Genomic DNA, 25,178 nt, shown 5'->3' on the forward strand with positions numbered 1-25,178 from the left:
TTCCACTTCCCCTTCCAGCCTGCCATCTCTCCTGACAGGCCTCCTACCTCATCTCTCTCATCCCAACCTTTTTCTTCTGTGAAGTCTTTTCTCCTTTGTGATACGCCTCCTCCTCTGTGACACCTCTCCTCCTCTGTGACACCTCTCCTCCTCTGTGACATTTCCTCCTCTGTGACACGTCTCCTCCTCCTGTGACATTTCCTCCTCTGTGACACGTCTCCTCCTCTCCGCTCTGTGTGAACGTTCCGGAAGTGTCTGATATGCGTTTCGGGTTCGTCCCGCAGGAGCACGAGTCCGAGGGGGGGAGGACGCCCCTGATGAAGGCAGCCAGAGCGGGGCACCTGTGCACTGTGCAGTTCTTAATCAGCAAAGGTGCGTCTGCTCCTCCGCGGCCCGAACAAGGCTGAGTCTGCACCAAGCCCGCGCTTCAAAGAGCAGAACTGCTTACACTGGGCTCGCAAGGACAGGGAAAAGTGGACTACTGTCTCTGTACTGGAATAAAAGAGTTTTCTCACTGTGTCATGGTTCGCGGCAGTAGTGTTGATAACACTGTTCTATTCAGCATTTAATGTTGATGAATGGAGATGTTACATGGTGCATTAAAAGAATACGTGTGTATGAATGTGTATGTGCCTTTAAATTGGACCATGAGGACCCTTCATGTTAATTAAAATAACTTAAATAAATAAATAAATGTACCTCAACTTCTGATCGCTCGGTCTTTGTCAGCGCTGTTAACCCGTAACCCTGTGATTGCTCTCTGCTGCCCCCAGGTGCTAATGTGAACAGAGCCACGGCCAACAACGACCACACGGTGGTGTCGCTGGCCTGTGCAGGGGGCCACCTGGCCGTGGTGGAGCTGCTGCTGGCCCACGGGGCCGACCCCACCCACAGACTGAAGGTGCGCTCGCCCCCCACTTCCTTTCGGGAGGAAACATGGGAAATCCTCCAGCCATTTTTATTGTTAGCGGTTTGTAAAAACATGGTCACTGAGTGAAATAGAAGTTAAGTCGCCAGCGCATTGTGAGGTAAACTGAGACGGTGAGGCCTAGAGTGGCCTGTACGCGCGTGTGACCCCCCGGCTCTCTCTCCACACGCAGGATGGCTCCACCATGCTCATCGAAGCTGCTAAGGGCGGCCACACCAATGTGGTGTCCTACCTGCTAGACTACCCAAACAACATCCTCTCTGTCCCCGCGCCAGACCTGTCCCAGCTCACACCCCCCTCCCACGACACATCTCAGGTAAGGACACGTCCCCGCTGGGCCTGGAGCCGTGCAGCTGCGTGCGGCCTGGGTGCCCACGTGCTCGTGTGTGTGTGTGTGTGTGTGTGGTGACTGCAGCGTGACACCGGTTTCCACCCCCCCTACACACAGGTTCCTCGTGTTCCATTCCAAGCCCTGGCCATGGTGGTGCCCCCCCAGGAGCCCGACAGAGTGCCCTCCACCATCACGACCCCCCCTCCCGTCGCCATCAAAGGTCAGCAGACTCCTGTCCGCTCATGAGGCTGTGTGAATTTACACCTCTGTACCTAAAACTCAGAGCCACGCGAAAGCGGAAAACGAGCAAAGGCAGCTTCTATCGACTGCTTTTGAAGGCTGAGGGTAGATAGAGGAGCGTGGGGGCAGCAGAGTGGTTTATATATGGTTCGTCTTTGCCCCCAGCCCCTGTGCAAGCGCCTCTCCTAACAGCTGACTCACGTAATCCCTCTGTGGGATGTGGAGCGGCTCTGGCAAATGCCCTGTTCCCGCTCTAATTGCGAGAGGCGCGCTCCATTGCGCGGAAGCCCCGGGCGGCCCGGTCGGACTCCCGCTGTGACATCACGACGCGCGGGGAATCGGACGGCGTCATCGCCAGGCGTCTCTGCAGACGCGGCCGCCGCTTTACCCGGCCCGCGGTCACGACTTTGCACGGGCTCGAAACCTCCTTACCTCCCGGCGCCAAAGAGCGCCGGAGGAATTTAGGTCGTTGTTGTTTGTTAGACATACAGTTGTTACGCGTAATATTAGAGACTCTACTAATAAAAGAAATTCCCGCATTGGGATTTTACTGTGGTTGTGTTTATAGATGTAGTTTGTGCTGACAGCTTGCCTTGTCCTGCCTGGAGGCAAGGAGTATTTTTAATGCTGTGAAATGGGAGATGCAGTACATCACTGACTCTCATTGTTAACGAATTCTGTTTGACTGTAATCTCCCATGTCTGTGATACTTTAGGTGGTAAACTGCTGCTTTCCAGAGCATTGCTCTCAGGGAGTTAATTTAACTACAAAATGAATGAATGCTTGAAATTGACATTTTTTTTTTCAGTTCCTAGTGTGGTTAAGTCTGTAAGATGGATTAGGGGGTGTGGTCTGTGTTGAGTTACTGTGATTGCGAGGGGCAGGTCTAGACTTGGGGTTTCCAGGGTCCAAAGCACAGGAATCTTAGGCTTGTCTTGTCCTACTTTTCCTCAGAAGTTTGTTGTCCAAACAACAATTTGCTCAATATGTTATGAACGTACGCGCTCGTTTTTGACGTCACTGCCCCTTTTCCAGCGCACACAGATGCGCACACAGCCCAGCCAAAAAAAGTGCTACTGTAGTTTAACATTGTTTGATGTCTCTGTCCCCACGCGCTCAGGCTCGTCCAAGCAGCGGCCGAGCCCCCTGCAGGGCGGCGCCGGTACTGCGGGCCGGCCGGACGCGGACGTGCTGCCCCCCTTCCACCCGTACCAGCCGCTGGAGTGCATCGTGGAGGAGACGGAGGGCAAGCTGAACGAGCTGGGCCAGCGCATCAGCGCCATCGAGAAGGCCCAGCTGCAGTCGCTGGAGCTCATCCAGGGCGAGCCGCTCACCAAAGACAAGATCGAGGAGCTGAAGAAGAGCCGCGAGGAGCAGGTGCAGAAGAAGAAGAAGATCCTGAAGGAGCTGCAGAAGGTGGAGCGGCAGCTGCAGCTCAAGACGCAGCAGCAGTTCACCAAAGAGTACATGGAGGCCAAGGGGCTGAAGGACGACCCGGGGCAGGCCGGGGGGGCCCAGCCGCCCGGCGCCCTCCCGCCCCCGCGGCCGGCGCAGCCGGGCTCCGACACGGACGAGGAGGGCCGCTGCGGGGACGAGGACAGCCAGCCCTCCCCGGCCGACGAGGAGGAGGAGGAGGACGAAGAGGAGGACGAGGACGAAGATGATGAGGAGGAGGAGGAGGAGGAGGAGGAGGACGAGGAGGACGAGGACGAGGAGGAGGACTACCCCAAGCTCCCGCAGGTGGACACCATCCTGTACAGAGACGTCCAGCCCCCGCCGCCGCCCCCTCCCCCGCAGGCCCCGCCCCCCCAGGGCCCCGGCCCCGCCCCCCTGCAGACGGGCTTCGTCCCCATCCAGCCTCTGGCCGCGCAGCAGTCCACCGACTTCAGCGGCGCCGACTACCCCGGCAGCGCCAGCCCCGACCTGCAGAGGGTGCTGGTGAGCCAGCAGATGCTGGGCCCGGGCCTCCTCGCCCAGGCCCCCGACGGCCTCATGGTGGCCACGCCCGCGCAGACGCTCACAGACACGCTGGACGACATCATGGCTGGTGCGTTCGCACATCTCGTTTTCTTCCTCTTAACCTCGTACATCACCAGTGGGCCAAGCCCCCCCCACCCTTCTATACTTCCCTTTCACTTGGCGTTTTTTTCTGAGGGTGTGTTTTGACTAGCCATGTGTCTGCCTCGTCCAACTCCCCTTCCACATACCGCTTGCCTTGCGTATGCGCTGAGGCCATCGGCCCTCTGTGGTCACCGTGGAGCGCAGGGTGCGGCCCTACAGCCACTCCCACTGTCTGCTCTCAGCGCCCTGAGATCTTTCAGCTCTCTGCTCTAAGTGCCTCTAACTAAATTGATAATGGACGCTGGGCGTAAGATCCAAGAGCCGGTCTGCCACACCGCAGGCTCTGAGAGGTTCAGGCAGATTGTGAACGGGAGGGAATTGAATCCCTCTGATTTAAGCAGTCTGCGTGATGTCTTCACTTAGTGCTTAAAAGGCTCTTAGAATGACGCACTTAGTAGCAAGGGCTCGAGGTCGTTCCTCCCAGCCCCTCAGTCGTCACACTCGTGGCTAATGGCCATTACACGTCCTTACCTTCTCCGCTTCCTGTCCCGGCTGCCACAATCTTATTTGTGAGGGATCATTTCCTGTCAGTTATCTGGCAGTCCCCCCACGTCACTAACACATATTTAATGTGAGTTGTATGGCCAGGGCGGGAGGGCATGACAAACTGTAATTGAGAGAGCTCAAGGCCCAGAGCTTGTTTTGATTTAATCAAGGCCCACAATGAAAGCAGGCTGAATCACGCAGGCACCAACTGTCCCGTTAATTGTCTCCTGCCTGTGTCAACAGCATTCTGTGTGACTCTGTCAGCCTGAAACGCCGGCTGTGTACTGCAGTCCGGCGTATCGGGAGTCCGGAGATTACACGCTTGCTTTGTTGAGGCAGGGTTTTGAAGTAGCGTTCAATAGCTGGAAATGGTTTGCGGTAGGAGTTCCAGGAAAAATGAGACAAGTTTGTGGCAGTGTGTGGGGCAGTTGTGAGTACCTGGAGCAGGCTGAACGCTTCACAGAAGCGGGGAGGGTTTCGCGGTCTGTGGAATGCGCTAACGACCCTGCTCCTGGAAGTCTCGCGCTCCCGTGCGCCAGCTTTAACACTGAGAGGCTCCGTGCCCCCCGCCCCCCCCCCCCCCCCCCCGCTCCCCGTGCTCTGAATGACAATGGTGCGGTGTGTGGGTTTTGTCGCTCTAACACGCCCCTCCCCCTTGCCCCATCACAGCGGTGAGCAGCAGGGTGCCCATGCTGAGCACTACGACCTCGCCCACGCCCCAGCCCGCCACCGCCCAGACGCCCGTCACCACCGTGTCCCCGCCCTCCATGCTGCCCCTCTACCCCTCCGTGGACATCGACGCACACGTAAGCCCCGCCCACTCTCACACACATCATACCACCGCTCTGGAAGAGGAGAGGAATGTAACAATGTGTGTCTGTCTGTGTGTGTGTGTGTGTGTTTGTGTGTGTGTGTGTGTGTGTGTGTGTGTTTGTGTGTGTGTGTGTGTGTGTGTGTGTGTCTGTGTGTATCCACAGACGGAGAGCAATCACGACACCGCGCTAACGCTCGCCTGTGCCGGGGGCCACGAGGAGCTGGTGTCGGTGCTGATTGCACGTGGGGCCAACATCGAGCACCGGGACAAGAAGGGTACGCACCCTCCCACAAACCCCCTACAAACCCCACCCACCCCCGGAACGCGTTAACAATGGCCTAACCCTGTCCACCACACCCCCCCCCCCTCCAGGCTTTACCCCTCTGATCCTGGCCGCCACTGCGGGTCACGTGGGCGTGGTGGAGGTCCTGCTGGATAAGGGAGGAGACATCGAGGCCCAGTCGGAGAGAACCAAAGACACGCCGCTCTCCCTGGCCTGCTCCGGGGGCCGACAAGAGGTACAGAGAGCACTGCCCAAAAACCCCGTGCTTCGCAGATATCCTGCATCAATCGGAGGGCCCTACCCTGACAGAAAATCACTGTCGTGTGGCCCCGCTGAACATATGATAAATCTGTGGTCACGTGATTTAACTGCAGTCTCATGGGGACTGAAACCATGGGTGAACCTGGTATAGGGAATGCTCAGTGGTAGTTATGAGTCCTGGTCCTGTGCTGGAGGAGCTGTTGTGCTGAATAGGGAGGATTTTCACGATTCCCTTAGTCTCTGAGAAGTTTTCACATAGAAGTTGTCTGCATATGGCAGGGCACATTAATGGTGAAGGGATAGAAAACTGCACCTTTGTGTCCCTTAGATTTCACATTCTCTTCATTCACCCTATAACTCTTCCCCCGGAAGTGTGGCATATACATGATTCGCCTCACTAAAACTAGACTCGTAAGTCACCCAGCTGACTTTGGCACAGAGGTTTTGGGTGTGTGAGCGTAGGTCCCAGGTGTGTGCGCGCGCGTGTGAGACTCAGACGCTCTCGTGTCTCAGGTGGTCGAGCTGCTGCTGCTGCGTGGGGCCAACAAGGAGCACCGCAACGTGTCGGACTACACCCCGCTCAGCCTGGCCGCCTCGGGCGGCTACGTCAACATCATCAAGATCCTTCTCAACGCCGGCGCCGAGATCAACTCCAGGTGGGTCCGAGCGAGCGTCCGTTTCACCCCTCACCGACCCCGCGTCTGTAACTAACCTCACGCGCCCGTGTGTTTCTAACCTTAGCCGACCTTGTCACACACGCACACACTCACACACTGTGTACACACTGACCTTGTGTAGTCTGAACAGCTCTGTCTGTCCTTGGCAATACCGTTCTCAGTGTGTGGTCCTTTCATTCCCAGTGTGTATGTCTGTCATTCCCAGTGATGCTTTTCATGTTTGCCGCTCGTCTGGCTCCGTTGCTGATTTGGCGCGCCTCGTTCCCCGCAGGACCGGGAGCAAGCTGGGGATCTCTCCCCTGATGCTGGCCGCCATGAACGGCCACGTCCCCGCGGTCAAGCTGCTGCTGGACATGGGCTCCGACATCAACGCGCAGATCGAGACCAACCGCAACACGGCGCTGACGCTGGCCTGCTTCCAGGGCCGCGCCGAGGTGGTCAGCCTGCTGCTGGACCGCAAGGCCAACGTGGAGCACCGGGCCAAGGTGAGCGCCGGCCGCGGCGCAGCTGAGGGAAAGGGTGGGACGGGGTGCGGCCACTAGAGGAGTGTGCTGTGAGGGGCGGCAGTGTAGTTAAGGCGGTTAAGTGGTTCTCGGTGGTTAAGGAGCGGGACTCGTAACTGAAAGGTTGCTGGTTGGATTCCCCACAGGGGCACTGCTGCTTTACCTTTGGGCAAGGTACTTAACCTGGAATTGCCTCAGTAAATATCTAGCTGTATAAATGGATAACAGTGTAAAAACCTGTAATTGATGTAAGTTGGTCTGGATCAGAGCATCTGCTAAATGCCTGTAATGTAATGTAATGTGTGTAGTCTCTGAACTAACCCCTCTGACCGCTCCTGTTGCAGACCGGGCTGACCCCCCTGATGGAGGCCGCGTCCGGAGGCTACGCCGAGGTGGGCCGCGTGCTGCTGGACAAGGGCGCGGACGTGAACGCTCCCCCCGTCCCCTCGTCCCGGGACACCGCCCTCACCATCGCGGCCGACAAGGGCCACTACAAGTTCTGCGAGCTCCTCATCAACAGGTAAGCGTGGTCCCGCGCAGCGGTTCCTCCGTTCGGATCGAAGGCTTCACGGTGCGGCAGCGTGCCTTTTTCCACATATTCCTCCTCGAGGTTAAATTTCTCCCCGTCCCCTGCCGCTTCCTCCCCCGCCCTGTCCCTCCACAGGGGGGCGCACATCGACGTGCGCAATAAGAAGGGGAACACGCCGCTGTGGCTGGCGGCCAACGGCGGGCACTTCGACGTGGTGCAGCTCCTGGTGCAGGCGGGCGCCGACGTGGACGCCGCCGACAACCGCAAGATCACCCCACTCATGGCGGCCTTCCGCAAGGTACCCGCCCCGCCCGGGCCCCCCTGCGCCGCGCCGCCGTCCCCTGTTCATTCAGCCCTTTGCGCACACGCACAGTGCTTCTGAGCACCCCGCTAAACTGCGGTCTCTGTCTGCAGGGTCACGTGAAAGTGGTGCAGTATCTGGTGAAGGAAGTTAACCAGTTTCCCTCGGACATCGAGTGCATGAGATACATCGCCACCATCGCAGACAAGGTGGGAGAATCTGTCCCTGCCGTGCCTCTGTGCCACCCTCAACTGATCTGTGTGTGTGTGTGTGTGTGTGTGTGTGTGTGTGTGTGTGTGTGGCAGCTCTCATAAGCAGCACATGGAGCCTCTGATCAGGAGATCAATATCCTTCTGTTGTGTGCCAACCTGAAGGGTATGTGCTGTGTGTGATCACTAAGACATCTGCCTGTTTCTACACTGAGAGCACTGTATGTGTGTGTGTGGTTGTTAAGTGCTCTGTGAGTATGTGATTACTTAGACTAAGGTAGGCACATACCTGACAGCAGGTGTGCTCTTTATCCCTACAGGAGCTCTTGAAGAAGTGTCACCAGTGCATGGAGACCATCGTTAAAGCCAAAGACCAGCAGGCGGCCGAGGCCAACAAGAACGCCAGCATCCTGCTGAAGGAGCTGGACCTGGAGAAGGTGAGCCCCTTTCACCTCCCACAAGTCTGGGGAGATCTCAGTGCTCTTCCATAGCTCTTTTCATCAGAGATGCAAGCTTGGAAATGCAATGTAAATTGGAGCCCGGTACGAGCCCAGAGTCGCCATGGGCTCGTCTTTCCTTGCTGATATAGCATTCAAGTTGTCTGTATCAGACGATGAGATGGTTGAAAACAAAGGAATGACTGTACTACTGAGCTAACCCTGTGATGTCAGTAATGTTTCGCTGTGCATTCAACACTTAGCTTTACTGTCTGCTGTGGCAACAGCCAATGTCAGGGGGGATTAAAATAACTAATGAATGACCCGACTTCAACCATCAGTTACATACACACATATTGCACGAGTTTGAGTAGTGGTTTGTAATATGCACTAAAGAGAAGGGCCAATCATATGTGGCGGAGGTGAACTTGCACCCAGTTGAATAAACAAACCTCTGACAAAGAAATGCGCTTGCATCGGCCGTGCGGACAGCAGCTTCCAAGGACATACCCACTGTATGGTGAGCGGCTGGGTCAGCAGCCGTTTAGTTTCCCCTTGCTTTGCTTGCCCCCGCAGTCCAGGGAGGAGAGTAAGAAGCAGGCCCTGGCAGCCAAGCGCGAGAAGCGCAAGGAGAAACGCAAGAAGAAGAAGGAGGAGCAGAAGAGGAAGCAGGAAGAGGAGGAGGCGAAAAACAAGGAGGAGTTTTCGGGAATGCAGGACCAGGAGAAGGATTCTGCTGAGGGTAAGCACACGTGCACGCAGGCACACATGCACGCATGCACACGCAGTCTGAGTTTACATCTTACCTAGAGGGTTTCACCTCAGAGCACAGTTTGTGTCGTAAATGGTAACTGGAAGAGGAGCACCCTGGGTGCTGAGCTCTGAGCTCTAATGCCCTTGTGTGTCTCATTAATATATTGTGGCTGAGGCTGTGTCCAATTAATTCATAACAGTTAATTATCAAGACCAATAACAGTATTTTCAAAATGATATTAAATATTAATGTTACATGTATTAATATTTAATATTAATAGTTATTTGAATGTTAATTGCCATTTTAAATGGTAATTAAATTAGGAGAATTGTCGTGTTTTAATGTGCTTTTTTGAAGCCTTGCAGCCAGAGTCTCATTTTTTTCCAGTCTGAACCTCTTGATAACCTGTCTGTCTGTGTCTGTCTGTCTGTCTGCCTGCCTGCAGAGGCTGAGGTGCCCATTGAACCCCCCAGTGCCACCACCACCACCACCATCGGCATCTCGGCCACCTCCCCGACCTTCACCTGCGCCTTCGGCAAGAAGCGGGCCAACGTGGTGACCACGCCCAGCACCAACCGCAAGAACAAGAAGAACAAGACCAAGGACTCCCCGAGCGAGCCCATCATCCTGCAGGACCCCCAGGTGGCGCTGGCGCAGCAGAAGGCCGACAGGAACAAGATCCACGGGGAGCCGCGGGGCGGCGGGGCGCCGGGGGGCAACAGCGACTCCGACAACCTGGACAGCGCCGACGGTAACAGCGAGAGCAGCAGCGGCGGCGGCGGCAAGAGCCAGGAGCTCAGCTACCTGCCCGACCTGGCCTCCTCCTCGTCCTCGTCTTCCTCCTCGTCCTCCTCTTCCTCGTCCTCCTCCTCGGCCCCCTCCGGCCCCGCCCACGCCCCACCCGCTCAGGAGAAGAGGCAGTGCCCCGCTCCGCACGGCTCCCGCGACGACAAGGTCACGGTCTCCATCTCCAAACCCCAGCAGAAGTGAGTGGGTCTCTGCGTTCGCTGATGTCGCGACGGGGCTATCGCTAGTGCTGCAGACATCAGATTTATTCCCAATATGTTCTGTTTATTCAGTTTGGTTGGGTTCTGGTTTTTCCACTGAGGTGATGGAAGGACTGATAGATGTCCGTGTCCTTTTCTCCCCTCCGCTCCTCAGAATGACAGACTGCGCTAATGACTTGACTCCCAGCTCACTCCCCTCTTCCTTCAAGACGATCTCACTGCCAGTGTCCTCGCCCAACGGAAAGATGAACCTCACCAGCCCCAAGAGAGGCCAGAAGAGAGAGGAGGGGTGGAAGGAGGTGGTCCGGAGGTGGGTTTCCTGCCAGAAATCCTGCCTCTGCTTTTCCTATGCATTAAAAGCCGTTTATGGTTTGGCTTCAGTTTAACGCTTTTCCCAAAAGCCTTTGCAATAACAGAAGGCTTCCTCTTGTACCTACTATGGCACTTAACAGAATATGGTATTCTGTGTACAACTCTTGGATTTTGGATTTGGATTTTGAACATTTTGAACACAGGATTTACGATCATCATTTCTGTTTGCGTTTTTGTAAATGCCTTTGGGTGGGTGCAGCTTACAAGCTAACTGATTAATGTGTAATGGATATCCATGAGAAAGTGCAGACCTCACCCCCTGTGTGCTCTGGTCAGGCCGGCGTCTCTGCTCCATGGAGAGGCTGTGCGTGTGCCTGTGTGTCTGACCTGTGCTCTGCCGGCGTTGCGCAGGTCTAAGAAGCTCTCGGTCCCGGCGTCGGTCGTGTCTCGGATCATGGGCAGAGGCGGCTGCAACATCACTGCCATCCAGGACGTGACGGGCGCGCACATCGACGTGGACAAGCAGAAGGACAAGAACGGCGAGCGGATGATCACCATCAGGTACGGGTAACCCTGCGTCTCAGTGCCCTGTTGGATTATAGGCCTTTGAAGGTTACAGAGCGAGGAATGGTGGGTAGGTGTCTCCTTAGGTATCCCACCGCTGACACCACGGTGTGTTGCAGGGGTGGCACAGAGTCGACGCGGCACGCCGTTCAGCTGATCAACGCGCTGATCCAGGACCCCGCCAAAGAGCTGGAGGACCTGATCCCCCGAAACCACATCCGCACCCCGGGCGCCCACAAGGTGGGCTCGTCCTTCGCCTCGTCGGCGGGGTCGGGCGGCGGCGCGGCTGGCTCCAAGGGCCTGGCGTCCATGCCGCCGTCGTCCACCGTGTCCTTCCAGACGGCCTCGTCCTCGGCGCCACAGCCGGCGGGGAAGCTGGGCAAGGGGCTGTCCTCGGGCGTGCGGCCGCCCTTCCCCGTCTCGCTGCCCCTGGCCTACGCCCACCCGCAGCTCGCCCTGCTGGCCGCGCAGACCATGCACCAGATCCGCCACCCGCGGCTGCCCATGGCGCAGTTCGGCGGCACCTTCTCCCCGGCACCCAACACCTGGGGCCCCTTCCCGGTGCGGCCCGTCAGCCCGGGCAGCGCCAACAGCTCCCCGAAACACAACGGTAACGGGGCCGTGCGCCCCGGCGCCGCCCACGCCGAGTACCCGCCCCCCAGCGCCAACCCCGGCGCCCCCCTCGCAGCCTCGCCCCCCTCCGTCAGCGCCCAGTCCCAGCCCTGCCCGCCCAGCGCCCCCACCCCCTCCTCCGTGAGGAAGCAGCTGTTCACCGCCGAGCCCAAGACGGGCAGCAGCGCCGCGGCGGCCGCCACTGTGAGCAGCGCGTGCACCACGCGGGCGGCGGGCTCCCCCGCCCAACCGGCCACGCCCCCCACGCCTCCGCCTCCCCCGCCCATCGCCCCGCCCGCGCAGCAGCCCCAACCCCCCAAACCTGAGCCCTGCGCCGCGGCCACGCCCGGGAAGGAGAAGCCCTCCCTGGAGCAGCCGCCCGTCGCAGCGGGAGGGGCGCCCGACGCCGTCAGCTCCGCGGGCTCCCTCCCCTTCCCGGCCCCGCCCGCGTCCCTGCCCCTCCCCTTCTCCTCCAGCGCCGATCCAGCGCCCGCCGCGGCCCCGCCCAGCTCCAGCCTCCCCTCCTCCTGCCCCGCCCCCACCTGCGCCAGCTCTGTCACGCACACCAGCAACACCTTACCTCACTTGGCCGCCCCCGCGCCCCGCGTGTCCCACCGGATGCAGCCGCCCGGCTCCTTCTTCCCGCTGCCGGAGCAGCAGTCGGTGTTCGTGCCCCTCAGCGCCCCGCAGGAGCCCCTGAAGCAGCAGCCGCAGCCCGGCGCGGCCCCGCCCGCCTCCCTGCAGGCCTCCTCCGCCGTGGGCGTCATGAACGGCTCCCAGGTGCACCTCCACGGCGGCAAGGGCCAGCTCCCCCCCAACTTCGGCCCCGCCGCCCTCTTCAACCATTTCGGCAGCATCTTCGACAGCAACCAGGTGGGCAGCAGCCAGGTGTGGGGGGCGTGCCACCTCCCCGCCCGCACCCCGCCCGAGCAGCCCTACAGCGCCCCGTCGGCCTTCATGGGCATGGGGCAGATGGAGGGCGTGATGCCCCCTCCGGACGGCTCCAAGGCACCTGGCTACCGCTCCGCCTCTCAGAGGATGGTCACCAGTCCCATAGGTAAGACCCTGCTCTCAAACGCACCCTATTGGACGCTCACTCTGTCTGTCTCGCTCAGACACACTCACTCTGCAGAGTAACCCGCAGCCCCGGTTTTCTAACCGGATCTGTGTGTTCAGCGTGGAAGTTTAGTTCCTGCAGCTCAACATGGTGTGTTTTATTCCCGTTTCCCTCCCGGTCGCCTCAGCCGTGCACCCATTGGACCCCTCGGGCACCTCCATCTCCGCCTCCTCCGCGGCGCTGACGAGCTTCGCCACCAGCATCTCGGGAAGCCCGGTGTACCTGCCGGGCCCCGCCCCCGTGGGCACGCCCTCCTTCAGCCGCCAGCACTTCTCCCCCCACCCCTGGAGCGCCTCTACTTCCTGTACGTACTTCCCATTACTAACTTCACTGCCTGTGTGAAACCCATGTGTGGAGATTATTTATAGCGTGTTATTTGTGAAAAGTTGTTTACCCAGCCCTCAAAAGCTTCTCCACGTTCGCGGAGCTAAAATGGCGGCACGCACGACATCACTTACAGCATTCTTCAGGAGATGCCTTTCAGCCCTAGAGGGACGTTTAGTCTAAAATACTGATAATGACTTTCAAATCACATGCGGTGGTATGAGACAACATGCAAAACACAATCTGTTGTTCATGAGGATACGTGGCATGGGCCTTTCATGTCTGTATGGAACATCTGGGTATTGACATCATTTGGAATGAGAGAACGAGTGTGAGGTAGTTCAGGACTGAGCAGCCCATAGAGGCCCCCCACACCCTGACTGCTGCTGTGGTAGAGAAGGGAGGCTGTTCCTAAACTGAGCCATATGTGCAGATGGTTCTATATGTTTGTGGGACTTTTCAGGCTTGGTATCCACTCACCTAGGGTTTGCTAGGGTCCCTGTATTATCCGTGTGGAGACATAGAGGGTATTTAGGAGTTCTGTAGACTGCTGGTGGAGTGTCAGTGCAGAGTCAGAGAGCCAGTGCAGCCTGTGTGGCCAGAAACATTTTCTCATGTTTTAAATAATCAGACTAGCTTCAGGTGAAATGCAAAGCAGAGGGTTGTCTGTGTGGTGCGGAGTGAGAGCACGCGGTAAATAAGCGGTGTAATGGCAATGGCTTGAGTTTTCGCAGGTGAGTCCCCGGTGCCCTCGGCCTCGTCGGGAGCCTCCTCCCCGCTGTCGGTGTCCGCCGCCGCCCCTCCCCTGATCCAGGCCAAGCCCAGCAGCTCCAGCCAGCAGGACCGCAAGGTCCCGCCGCCCATCGGCACCGAGCGCCTGGCCCGCATCCGGCAGACGGGCTCCGTCAACCCCGCGCTGCTCACCACCAGCTACACCGCGCCCGTCGGCCAGGGCGGCATCTGGTCCTTCGGCGTGGGCAGTGCCTCCGGTGAGTGAGAGACCGGTGTCATCAGCAGTGATGGCCTGGCAGTCTCAAACCCTCACTGACTGAAGTAGCCTCAGTGTTCACATGGAGAACTGGTCATGAGACGAAATATTGTAATATTAAATTTGCAGAATCAGAAAATGAATAGATGTTCCGTGGCCCTGAGAACATACTGCAAAATCTAAATACCGACCTATGTAGATTAAAACTGGATAGAATGTGGGATACATGATTTTCCCACAAAAAAAAATCATATTGGTTGAGTTTCTACTTGCTTTACTCGTTCTGTCCAGTACTCCTCTTGAATGCTGTTTGCGTTTTAGTAGCCAGTTGAACTGTTTTTTTACTAATAGTATACTACTGCCCATCTTATTTCCAGAGGGACATGTTTTCTTTAATTTTATATGGTGAAAATTTCACGAAATGCATCATATTGTAAGCTGAGTGCATGTTGTGGCTGTTGAATAATGTCTGCGTATGGAAGCTTTAAAGCAGAGCTTTGTTCAGTGCTTTCAGAAGGTGGGCTGTTTGTGAATCAGGAATGATCATGGTTTAGACATGTACGGGGGAGGGTGGTCTGTTATTTTAGTTTGCCTGTTGTGGGGACAGATTGTGGGAGGCGATCTGGTGCTCCGCTTTTGGGAGTGTGTGTGTGTGTGTGTGTGGGGGATTGATCCCATGTTGTTCCGGTGCTGTGCAGAGGCCATGTCGGGCTGGTCGCAGCCCCTGGTGAGCAGCCACATGCTGCACCAGCAGCTGCCGGAGCAGTCGGCCTTCTCCCAGCACCAGCCCATGGAGCAGGACGACACCGGCATCGTGGCGCCTTCCAACACCTTCCACCAGCCCGTGCCCAGCAGCTTCATGGACTTCCCCAAGGTGAGAGAGCCGCTCTCGTCCCGGTGGCCTGGCAGCAACCTGTATGCCCAGCCCTCCAGTCTGCCCTTTCTGTACTCTGTGTACTCCACAACTGTATCAACTGATTGCTAAATTACATGAATAATATATATATTATATACTATATAAGTCATGTTTGTAAGGTTTCTGATCATTACTTAATCTGCCTGATTCGTTTGTTGTCTAAAGCTTTAGTTGGTCAGAGTAAAAAGCTGCATGGCTGTCTTTATTACCTGGCATTGTAATGGGAGGATGAAAAATTGGAAGGATGTCTTTGTCTGTGTGGACTTCAGAAGTCTTGAATCGCACTGAACTGGAGGTGTGAGATGTGATGTCGGTGTGTGATGTGTCAGCTGGTCTGTCTCCAGGGTATGCCACTGTCGATGTATGGTGGGACAATGATCCCTCCCCATCCCCCGATGGCTGAGGGGCCGGGGGCCCCGATATACAACGGCCTCCACGCCGCTGACCCCGCCTGGAACCCCATCCTCAAGGTCGTCCCAAACTCCGCAGAGAACTCAGACCCCCAGCAGGTGAGAGCTCCACGGAAGCGTTTTGTCTCCCATGTGTCTGCACAGTCCCCCATGTGTCTGTGCATTCTCATTGTGTCTGCGCAGTCCCCCATGTGTCTGCGCATTTTCATTGTATCTGTGCATTCTCATTGTGTCTGTGCAGTCCCCCATGTGTCTGCGCATTCTCATTGTGTCTGCGCAGTCCCCCATGTGTCTGCGCATTCTCATTGTGTCTGCGCATTCTCATTGTGTCTGCGCAGTCCCCCATGTGTCTGCGCATTCTCATTGTGTCTGTGCAGTCCCCCATGTGTCTGTGCATTCTCATTGTGTCTGCGCAGTCCCCCATGTGTTTGCGCATTCTCATTATGTCTGCGCAGTGCCCCATGTGTCTGCGCATTTTCATTGTGTCTGTGCATTCTCATTGTGTCTGCGCAGTCCCCCATGTGTCTGCGCATTCTCATTATGTCTGCGCAGTGCCCCATGTGTCTGTGCATTCTCATTGTGTCTGCGCAGTCCCCCATGTGTCTGCGCAGTTTCCCTCTGTGTACACTGTCCCCCTCTGCCTGCGCTGTTAGCACGTGTCCATTGCTGTCCCCCAGTGTCTGCACTCTCATGTGTTGCCACTGTCACTCTCTTGGGAGCGGTCACTCCTTGCACCTGTTCCTGCGTCTGACGTAAACCCCTGTCGTTTCAGGTCTGGCCTGGTACTTGGGCCCCACATATCGGAAATGTGCCCCTGAACCATGTCAACTGAACACCAGAATGATCGAGGCATATGACCAGTAAAAGAAACATGAATTTTTAATGAACAAGATAATTGCAATGATAATGTTAACCTAGCAAGTGTCCTAAAAGAGATAAGAATCGGAAGGATGGACACCATTTTTGATGTGCCTAACTAAACAGGAGAATTCAGTGTGGGCTGTTACTTGTTTACCACTGTCCATGAACAAAATTGATTGCCTGTTCAACAGGATACAACCTCTGCGTGTAGAATAGCCATTTTGACTTTAAAACCCCACATAAACTGTTCTTGGTCTGCAGGGCTCAACAGAACTGTAAGCTATTTATACTCAGACAAGAACTAGATGATTACATAAAAACATAAATCAGACCTTTTAGAGTGGTAAATACATGTATAATTGTTTACATACTAAAAAGGGTTAAAATGAGAGTAAATTTCATGTCGTATAGTGGCTCTACTTTATGTAGCCTGTATTAATGTGAAATATTTACCTTAATATTCAATAAAAAGATGGAGCTGTATGTATCTGGTTTTGTTTTCTTTAATGTGGGTGCTGTTTTGAAGTGGAGGCAGAGACTTCGACAGAATTAAAATTGTTGCAAAAGAATGGATGTTCCCAAAGAACACATCTTTTCCCACTTACAACTGTAGGTACCGAACAAGGGTTAAAGACAAGAGAAAACTGAACAAGAGGGGGTGCTGTTTCACATCTAATGTCTTGACTGTGATTTAAACATATGCCAAAACGTATCTTATCTGATGATAAATATAGGCTTGCCTAACCCATTAATATCAGGTGAGAGTTTCTGTCGGGGGACATGTTCTGAAATAATCTGTTGTCTTGCAATATTACAGTTCACCCTTCTTTGGTTTACACAATCTTTTATTCACTTTTCAAAACTTTTTTTTTCTTTCTTTCTGGCAGCTCTCTGTAGCATTGTTTCAGCCAAAACTGATTTGACTATCAAGCCATCATGCCAGCTACTTTAGGCCTGTTCACCCACGTGTCTCCTGCCCTTCTAAAACACCCTTGTTTATGAACATGCAATCCGAAATGGAAAGCATTTTTGTATGGCATGTGAAATACTTTGGTAAATTAATTTGGGGCTTTTGATAAGTTTAGAAACGTTATGTAGTTGTACTCTACAGTGCCACGAGCCAAATGTCAAATGAGGGATGCGCATATGAACACTGTAGACATGAGGTTATGTGGATACAGTCTTGGCATAGTTAAGGTGTGCATGGGGTCGAGATCCAAAAACAGTTAAGGTGGAAAGAAATCTGACCCAGTGTAAACAGAGGGGAACGGGCTTTATTTGGGACAACGCTTTAACATGACTTACATATGTTTACAAACCATTTATAGCTGTTTTTTTTTAATTGCGTTACTTTCCATAATTACTCGCGCCTTGTGCTTGAGTCTATAGTTAACGTTCATTTATTAGTATTACATTTCATCCCTGTCAAAAATAGAGAGGTCTAATGTGCATTATTCTGCCAGGGAAAACATAGGTGTATGTCTGAATATCGGTGAAATTGCTTTTTTACGGACATTCCTGCTTGAGGAAACGATATATAGTATGCCCGTGTTTCCTACTTTATCATCTAATAAACATTCTGATGAACATGTTATTTCAATCCCATATTTTTATTTGTAAAGTCAGAAAATGCTAGTGTACATTACTAGCTTTCTTGGGTTTGAGAGAAACTGAGGTAAACAGGAATATGATCGCCATATTGTCATCAAAAATGCTAGTATCGGTATTTCAACTATCACGTGAGCAAACGTTGACGCATATTCTGACGCATAAACACCATATTTTGCCATGCTGAAAAGCATGGCACTGCAAACACCTGCATTTCGTGTCACTTAAAACTGAAAAACAAAAAGGTCGCAACTCCTTCAGCGATTTGGGTTACGGGGGTAAGCGGCTGTTCGGTGTGCTACGCGTGTTTCTTTATCAGTATGTCCTTATAAAGCGTTATTATTAACGTAGGATACAGTCAACATCCGGACGCGCGTAATGTACCACGTGACGGGGGCTTGAGGCACTCTCCAGTTGTTGCGAAATCACAATGCATCACATGAGCCGAGTCACGTAATGTTTTTTTCCCCCTTTGCGCGTCGCTAGCAAATACAAGTGCACATGGTCAACACGTTGCACTCTCGCCTTTCCCGTTGCACTGCCTACTCGGCACTCTCTCCGACTTAGTTTCAGAAAACTTTGCAGCTAGCTCGCTTCTTGCTAGCCATATTTGTTCTGTTTGGTGTTTTGTCTTTGTTGAAGGAAGCAAGCTCGCTATATTCTTTGGGATCGCTAACTTCCTAAATACCATCCATCCGTATCTATTCCGATACCAGAAAGTTTTTTTTTAATTTCCTGAACAAATAACAGCACATAATGTCCACCAACTGCAATCAGACCAAAAGCTGCCCGATTCCCACCCGCGTTCTGCACCTGAAGGACTGGTCGCAGCTCCCGGACTGCTACAGCCAGACACCCGGGGGCACCCTCTTCTCCACCACGCCCGGAGGTAAGATTTACTGTCCCGACATTAGGAAGACTAACTTAGATAATGTCGATAACCACGGGAAGCACTGCTAGCAAAACATTCGCATTGTTTTGCAAGTAGTATTTTGGCTCGCTACTTCGCTCGTCAATAATTTAGTTGTTTCCGTATATCTTGTGTTTGGATGCAGTGTGGGTCCCTTTGTATACATTTATGTCTATTGTCGAACGATCTTCACCTGGTAGTGAAGAATAAATATACCTAGATGCGTGTGAAAATACAACCTGAGTAATTGTGATTATAAAATTACCTTACGAGTCGACAAACTATAGTACTGGTTTAACGGCTGTAAACAAGCTCGGAGCATAGTGAAGTAGCTCGTAGCCAGCATTGCAAATGTTTAGTGTATTTTTCCCCAAAACGGTTATTATTAGCACACTTTCACATGTTGGCTGTGCAGCGGAAATATGCATGGCATCTAGGGGGAACATGACGGACGCCTCTTTGAATCGCTCTGCCAAACGAGCAAGGAGAAACGCTGGATACCCCTGCTGCAAAACAAGCATTTGGACAGCACTGCACGTCCAGTTGACTGGCCTCAATGCACCCTGGGTAGCTTTGTGCGCCGTTTGCACTTCGCTTTTCTGCTTTTGTTCGTGCGCGTTTAACTGCACGCCAGTATCAACAGGATGTACACGTAGTCGTCGTCTCCCCTCTCGCCTTTGTCAGTTTAGCGAGTATGTCCCCAACATACAGAGTAATAACATTTTGACCTGCTAAATTCCACACCTCCTCAACCCCATGCCACGCTGGTCTAATTGTTAACCAGATAGCTTCGCACACTTTCATTTAACAAGTATGAGAATCTGGCTTGGTACAGGACGTGGCTGTGGCACTAAATGAGCAGTCTCACCTTCAAGAGCGTCTGCTGTCCGTCGAATGCTTTTGCATTTTAAAATAGAAGCAACTTTTGTTGCTGGTAAAGATAAAATAAATGAATCAGTAAAATGCCACTACACTACACACTACACACTACATTGTGGCTCTTGTTACGCCATACGGCTGTCTACGTTTGTCGAGAGCATACTCCATTGGTGAACTGTAGAGCTGCACGTTATTTACCAAAACTTTTTGTAACGGCAAGAGCTGACAATGGAAGTGATTTGAAGCTTCGATTAAGCCCTAGAATTGAAGGTTGTGGCGAAAAACAAACGTAATAGAGAACTGCTGCCGTAGTCATTTTAACAGAGGATATCTTAGATCCATCACACTGGTGCAGACTGATTACGAGGGATGTTATGCAATATTCTTGACAGGACAGGCTCTTCCTGTGCCCTAACGGAATTACACTGCTGTTCATCAGCTCCTGTCATAACAAGAAGGAAAAAAGTTTCCATAGTTGCTAACACTGCATATGTAAACAAGCGCCAGATAGCATGTACGCCACACTTATGGGAGGCCAGCACTCAAATGAGAGACTCATAACTTGCTACAGCAATGAAAAGAAGGGAAAACAATGGCCGCTCCCGGACACCATTGGTAGTTGGAGAACAAAACCCTCTCAGTGTGTCAACCACACTTATTGGATGCATAATCAGCACTTGCTGAGAGGGAAACCTACACACACACACACACACACACACACACACACATACACAGACAGGCATGCAGACACTTGTGCTCTCCGTGGCTGGCGGGTTGCCGGGGGGCCCAGGGCGTGAGGGGAAATGGAGAGAGACGCCCCCCCTCGGCCCAGCTGCTTGGCCACATCAGAAATAGCTGAGAACATTCTGTCCCAGCCCGCAGGAGCCGCTGCGGTGGGAAGGCGAAGGAGACTGCCACCCTTTCTAAGAATTAGGAGGGGAACCCCAGGAAGGAACTGGTTTCCGCTCTCACGCCGTGGAGGTGGGCGCGTTTGGAGCACCGGGGGGTCTGGGATCAGGGCCCCCGAGCCACCGGTGAAGGCTGGTGTGCACATTCACAGAAAGAGCAACGGGCGCGGGGCTAGCTGCGTCAGGGAGGGCCAGCAGTGGGACAGAACGGCGGGTCTGGCGTACACAGGTCCGCCTGTTCAGGTCACTTAGCGTGGCGCTGTACGCTGATGAAGCGATACCTGGCCTGGCTCCACACACCTGCTTCAGTTAGCATCCTGTCTGAAAATTTGCGTCCTCTGTGCCTATAATAGCGCAAATTAAGTGAAGATTTTAAGGTATGTGTCACACTTTATGCAATCCGTTCAAATCAGATTCTCATTTTCAGCATGCAGTGTGCAAATGAAAATTAGCACACAAACATCTCTGTAGGGGTGTGGATGTCAAAACATCAGAGGGGAAATTGATGCAAAGAAATGCTAAATGTCTTAGTTTTAGATGCCAATTGGCATTTTTCTCGATGATTGCTCGATGTGCAAACTGTAATGGAAAATTTTGAATGGAGTGATGATTCGCAAAAACATCAGTATCACATGACTTTAAGTGGGGAAACGGTCAGTATGATGTGTGAGGCTGTAAGACCACAGACAGCCTGCTCACAGATTAATGTGGACTCCCCTTCAGCTTTGAGCTCTCGAGGCGAGGAGATAAATAAATGACATAACAGAGTCACGCTGATCCACGGATTACATATCAGAGGTGTAAACAGCACTGTGTGTGTCGGCCTCTCTTTGGTGCGCAGCCAGCCAGCGCAGGCATACTAGGATCCAATGAGGTGTCACAGTTAGGTCCACACCTACCCCTCCCCATAGAAAAGAGTGTGTGTTTGTGTGTGTGGGGGGGGGGGGGGGGAGTGTCCCTGCATGCTTCTCTGTGATACAGAGAGGTGGGGTTATCATCTCTGCAGCTCTGTCTCCCTCCGCATACCAGCCCCCACCCCCTTTTGTCCAGGGCGCACTGCATAACAGGCTCGGTTGCATAACATGTTTTTCATCTGTTGAATAGGCTGACAGGTACAGTATGGTTCAAACTACAGAGCACGCCCAGTACAGTACAGTTCAAACTTCAGCGGACTCCATAATGACACATTGCGCTTCAGTGTTGCTGGGCATTCTTCAGTCCGCGGTGCGGCTCAGTGCTCGCAAGAATGCGTTTCTGTGTGGACGACAACGAGCTGCTAAGTTTGCAGGGCCAGGCTGTTGTGGCTGTTATGACTGCTAAGGGCTCCCTCTCTCTCTCTTTCTCTCTCTCTCCCTCTGTGCTTCCCTCCCCCCTCCCTCCCCTAGAACAGAGTGAAATGGCAGCCAGATTTTTGTACGTGTTTATCTGTTTGCATGGTTTTCCTAGAACTGTTGCAGGGGAGCCAATCCCCCGCCCCCTCCTTTTTTGCGGCGGGAACTTTAGTGTGTGTTGGGAAGCCTCCAGTGCCTCTGGCTGCTGTGGTGACTGGACACAAGGGTCCCAGCCAAAGCAAGCAAACTCCCTCTGCCCTCTCACACACACGCACACACACACACACACGCACGCTCTACCTCAACTTGCTCTCTCGCTCACACAAACATACACACTATCTCACCTCTTTGGCACAGACCCTCACCTCCTCACAAACATCAAGTACATTCCCTTTTCTCTGACACGCACGTATAACAGCATGTTCATGCCTCCTCTCCCTTTTTATGCTTCCCTTTATGCAACCCTTTTATACAAGTTCAATAATAATAATAATAATAATAATAATAATAATAATGATGATAATAATAATGATAATAATAATATTTATGGTCCACCCAAAGGCAGAACTTTGCCTTTGGCCTCTATCTCCCATTACCCCCATCTCACTACAGCCACCTTTGCACTTGAAACAGATGCAATTCTCTGATAGACTCGCAGGCAGCCAACGGCTGTTTTTCACACTTTAAGTCCCACAGTGCACCACAGCGTCGCGGTTGCCAGTTAGAGGATAGGTGCAACTCCGCTGATGCTATCTGAGCAACTTGCAGGCGCTTTGTGGATGAATTATGGAAACCCTGGCCGACCTACCCCTGCCTCTTCCCAGCAGAACAAAGCCAGTTTCTGATGCCCCTGTCGGCTCCCGGTCCCCATAGGGCTCAGACTACGACTCTGTCTCCTTTTGTGTGTGACCCGTATAGGTTGGTCGTGAAATGTGTCATAGTGTCTGAGGTGCACAGAGATGTAATTAAATGTAACGGAGTGCATGTCGACATGCTTATGTGGATACAGTAAGGCAGCAGTGTAGCATAGCGGTTAAGGAGCAGGACTCGTGACTGAAAGGTTGCTGGTTCGATTCCCTGCGGTGGGACTGCTGTTGTTCCCTTGATCAAGGCACTTAACCCATAATTGCCTCAGTAAATGTCCAGTTGTATAAATGGATAACATTATAAAAAACCTGTAACCAAAGTAAGTTGCTCTGGATAAGAGCGTCTGCTAAAAGCCAATAATGTAACGTAATGTAATTCAGTACTGGAACGCGGCAGAAGTGTGACCGGTGTCCTTGCATCCCTCAGGAACCCGCATCATCTACGACAGGAAGTTCCTGCTGGACTGCCGGAACTCGCCGATCGCTCGCACCCCTCCCTGCTGCCTCCCGCAGATCCCCGGGGTCACCGTCCCCTCACTGCACCCCCTGAACAAGCTGCAGGACCTCAAAGAGGAGCTGGAGGAGGAGGAAAAGGACCTGCCAGGTGAGACAGAGAGAGACAGAGAGAGAGAGACAGAGAGAGAGAGAGAGACCTGTACCGTTTTGTGCGTGTGTGTACACCCACTGGCACGTGCATTCCATAACATAGCCTGGAGGCTAGTTGGAGCGTTGAGGTGACTCCTTCCTGCCAGCGTATGTACATACAGCCACGAGACATACAGTATAACTCGAAAATCCAGTTTTCATTTTAATGTCTGTATATGTCAGAAGTGCCACGTGGAGGGTGAAAATAGTCACTTTTCTTGTCTGGTGGGAGACGTGCACAGACATGCAGACGAGAGAGTATACCACGAGACATCCTGTCTGCCTGCCAGCCTGCCAGCGTCCGCTCGCCTCCAGCAGAGAGGTTCCGGGAACTCGTCTTTACGAAATGCCTGTCTCCTGGAACTAGGTCACCTCTCCAGGGCTGGGTCGAGCTTGGCCTGCTGGCCCCTTATATGTCCCTGACAGCTCGAGCCACTCGCACGTCCTCATCATAAAAGGCCCATTTCCTCGGTCCCCGGGTGCCGCTGTGTACTCGAGCTCCGTCAGCGAGTGAGCTAATGCCGCAGAATGAACCCTGCCTGCAGCGGGTGTTTGTGTAATGCGCCCCTGTGGCCTCAGCTTTGGCAGCTGTACTAACAGACCTCAGACTATTTCTTCTCAAAGTCCTCTTCACCTCCTCCTCAGGAAACGCTGCACGGGGTTCAAAGGACAGGCCCGCTCCCGGTCCTCGCGTCCCCTGCAGCCGTTTGGGATAGCTTTGAAGCACAGGGCGTGGAGGACGACCGCAGTTGCAGCCAAAGTTGTTCGGTTTTTCGGCCAGCGTCGGTCAGGGGAGGGGCTCAGTAGTTTGACCCTCTACATTATTGTGCCTGGGAACAAATTGGTCCCTTCTGCTAGTTGTTCACACACATTGTTGTTTTGAGACTTTGGGTCGGCCACGAGGCTCGTATGGAACAGGGGAGGGCCATGGCAAACAGCCACGGTCTCACATGCTGTTTAGATAAGCGCAGAGGCTAGCCGTCCCTTATCCGTGTCATTGATTTATTAGATTTATTTTGTCCTCTTGTTTTAGTGCCCCTGCACCTGACCATATTTGTTTGATTAGGGCACAGATATGGTTTCAAGGTGACCGCGTTACTGCACCATGTGGAAGTCTTGCCTTTTACCCAGCCAGTCAAACTGGAAGTGAATCTGTAGTTGCATTGAATGTTTTTTTTTTTTTTTGTCAACTTCACAATTATCAGCGTTAATTTTTACCCACATTATGTGATAAATATAGAACTTGGAAAGCTGTACTGTTTGTATCACATGGTTTAACTTTGACCACATGAATATTCAAGAAAAGTTGCTCCCAGCTGTTTCAGAAAAGCTGGGTTGTGGCTTGATATTTCAGTCCTCTACAGTGCACAGTGCGTTTGAGTGCTTCAACACTGAGATGCTATTCTCACTGATGCTATTCTCTCCCACCCCCCACCCCTCTTCTCTCCACAGCGGACGAGAGCCAGTTTGAGATGGACATCTGAGCGCCTCTTCCTACCTCCTGTGGAGAACGTTTTCTCTTTTGATGTCCCCATTGGCCTCTCTCCGGAGCTGCGGATGTCATTTCCTCGTCCCTTTTTAGATTTCCTTTAATTTCTTTTTTTTACTTTGTGGACAACCAAAAATAATAATCAGGGTTGTTGAACCTTGAGTTAGAAGGCAGCAGTTTGTGTTGTAAAGCTGGGGTACAGAAAGCTGTTTGGGTTGGAGGGCTTTGGTGCCTAAGCTGGAGAAGCTGGAGAGAGGAAGTTAGGGATTGCAGGGCTGCTTGTAATGCAGTTTTTTTGCGTTTGTACATTTGGTACTTTATATTTTTTAAGATGCTACATGATTGTATAATGTACATTTAGTTTGGGGAGGGGCGGGGGTTGCAGGGAGAAGACATTTTGTTTTTTCGTGAGCCGCCCCTTCCTCCGCGTCGGCGGTGACCTGCAGAGGCTCATGGGTCAGATGGGTCCTGGCACGCCCGAACCGGGGCGTAGGGGCAGCCGTGAAACGCCCTCCACTGTGCTGGACCGTGCAGCTGTGGAGGGGAAAAAAAAAGAA

At 53.3% G+C, this 25,178-nt stretch overlaps 2 protein-coding genes across 5 annotated transcripts in view; both read left to right on the forward strand.

Annotated features, from left to right (window-relative positions):
- The window catches only part of LOC118790624 (ankyrin repeat and KH domain-containing protein 1-like), a 36,897-nt gene extending 20,439 nt beyond the window's left edge, over nucleotides 1–16,458 (forward strand). For all 4 annotated transcript variants that reach the window (XM_036547600.1, XM_036547601.1, XM_036547602.1 and 1 more), the window contains exons 11-34: nucleotides 285–372; nucleotides 774–901; nucleotides 1,101–1,244; nucleotides 1,377–1,479; nucleotides 2,620–3,546; nucleotides 4,776–4,912; nucleotides 5,084–5,195; nucleotides 5,293–5,438; nucleotides 5,978–6,120; nucleotides 6,413–6,626; nucleotides 6,989–7,164; nucleotides 7,309–7,471; nucleotides 7,588–7,683; nucleotides 8,004–8,120; nucleotides 8,697–8,862; nucleotides 9,320–9,860; nucleotides 10,036–10,191; nucleotides 10,605–10,754; nucleotides 10,877–12,426; nucleotides 12,614–12,790; nucleotides 13,545–13,799; nucleotides 14,497–14,672; nucleotides 15,059–15,223; nucleotides 15,897–16,458. In XM_036547600.1, coding sequence (XP_036403493.1) covers nucleotides 285–372; nucleotides 774–901; nucleotides 1,101–1,244; nucleotides 1,377–1,479; nucleotides 2,620–3,546; nucleotides 4,776–4,912; nucleotides 5,084–5,195; nucleotides 5,293–5,438; nucleotides 5,978–6,120; nucleotides 6,413–6,626; nucleotides 6,989–7,164; nucleotides 7,309–7,471; nucleotides 7,588–7,683; nucleotides 8,004–8,120; nucleotides 8,697–8,862; nucleotides 9,320–9,860; nucleotides 10,036–10,191; nucleotides 10,605–10,754; nucleotides 10,877–12,426; nucleotides 12,614–12,790; nucleotides 13,545–13,799; nucleotides 14,497–14,672; nucleotides 15,059–15,223; nucleotides 15,897–15,956 — 6,090 coding nt within the window. In that variant the 3' untranslated portion in view covers nucleotides 15,957–16,458. The remainder of the gene's footprint in view (nucleotides 1–284; nucleotides 373–773; nucleotides 902–1,100; nucleotides 1,245–1,376; nucleotides 1,480–2,619; nucleotides 3,547–4,775; nucleotides 4,913–5,083; nucleotides 5,196–5,292; nucleotides 5,439–5,977; nucleotides 6,121–6,412; nucleotides 6,627–6,988; nucleotides 7,165–7,308; nucleotides 7,472–7,587; nucleotides 7,684–8,003; nucleotides 8,121–8,696; nucleotides 8,863–9,319; nucleotides 9,861–10,035; nucleotides 10,192–10,604; nucleotides 10,755–10,876; nucleotides 12,427–12,613; nucleotides 12,791–13,544; nucleotides 13,800–14,496; nucleotides 14,673–15,058; nucleotides 15,224–15,896) is intronic.
- Nucleotides 16,459–18,089: 1,631 nt separating this feature from the next.
- Nucleotides 18,090–25,178, forward strand: LOC118791411 (eukaryotic translation initiation factor 4E-binding protein 3-like). Its single transcript, XM_036548761.1, has 3 exons — nucleotides 18,090–18,482; nucleotides 22,915–23,091; nucleotides 24,585–25,178. The coding sequence occupies exons 1-3, from the start codon at nucleotides 18,350–18,352 to the stop codon at nucleotides 24,614–24,616; spliced, it is 342 nt and encodes a 113-aa protein (XP_036404654.1). The 5' UTR covers nucleotides 18,090–18,349; the 3' UTR covers nucleotides 24,617–25,178.

Source organism: Megalops cyprinoides, chromosome 16 (genome assembly GCF_013368585.1).
Source record: "Megalops cyprinoides isolate fMegCyp1 chromosome 16, fMegCyp1.pri, whole genome shotgun sequence".
Lineage (NCBI taxonomy): Eukaryota > Metazoa > Chordata > Actinopteri > Elopiformes > Megalopidae > Megalops > Megalops cyprinoides.

Coding starts and splice junctions, on each gene's coding strand:
- LOC118791411 (XM_036548761.1), top strand. CDS start 18,350: ATGTCCACCAACTGCAATCAGACCAAAAGCTGCCCGATTCCCACCCGC. Junction 18,483..22,914: donor CTTCTCCACCACGCCCGGAG/GTAAGATTTACT, acceptor TGCATCCCTCAG/GAACCCGCATCATCTACGAC. Junction 23,092..24,584: donor GGAGGAAAAGGACCTGCCAG/GTGAGACAGAGA, acceptor TTCTCTCCACAG/CGGACGAGAGCCAGTTTGAG.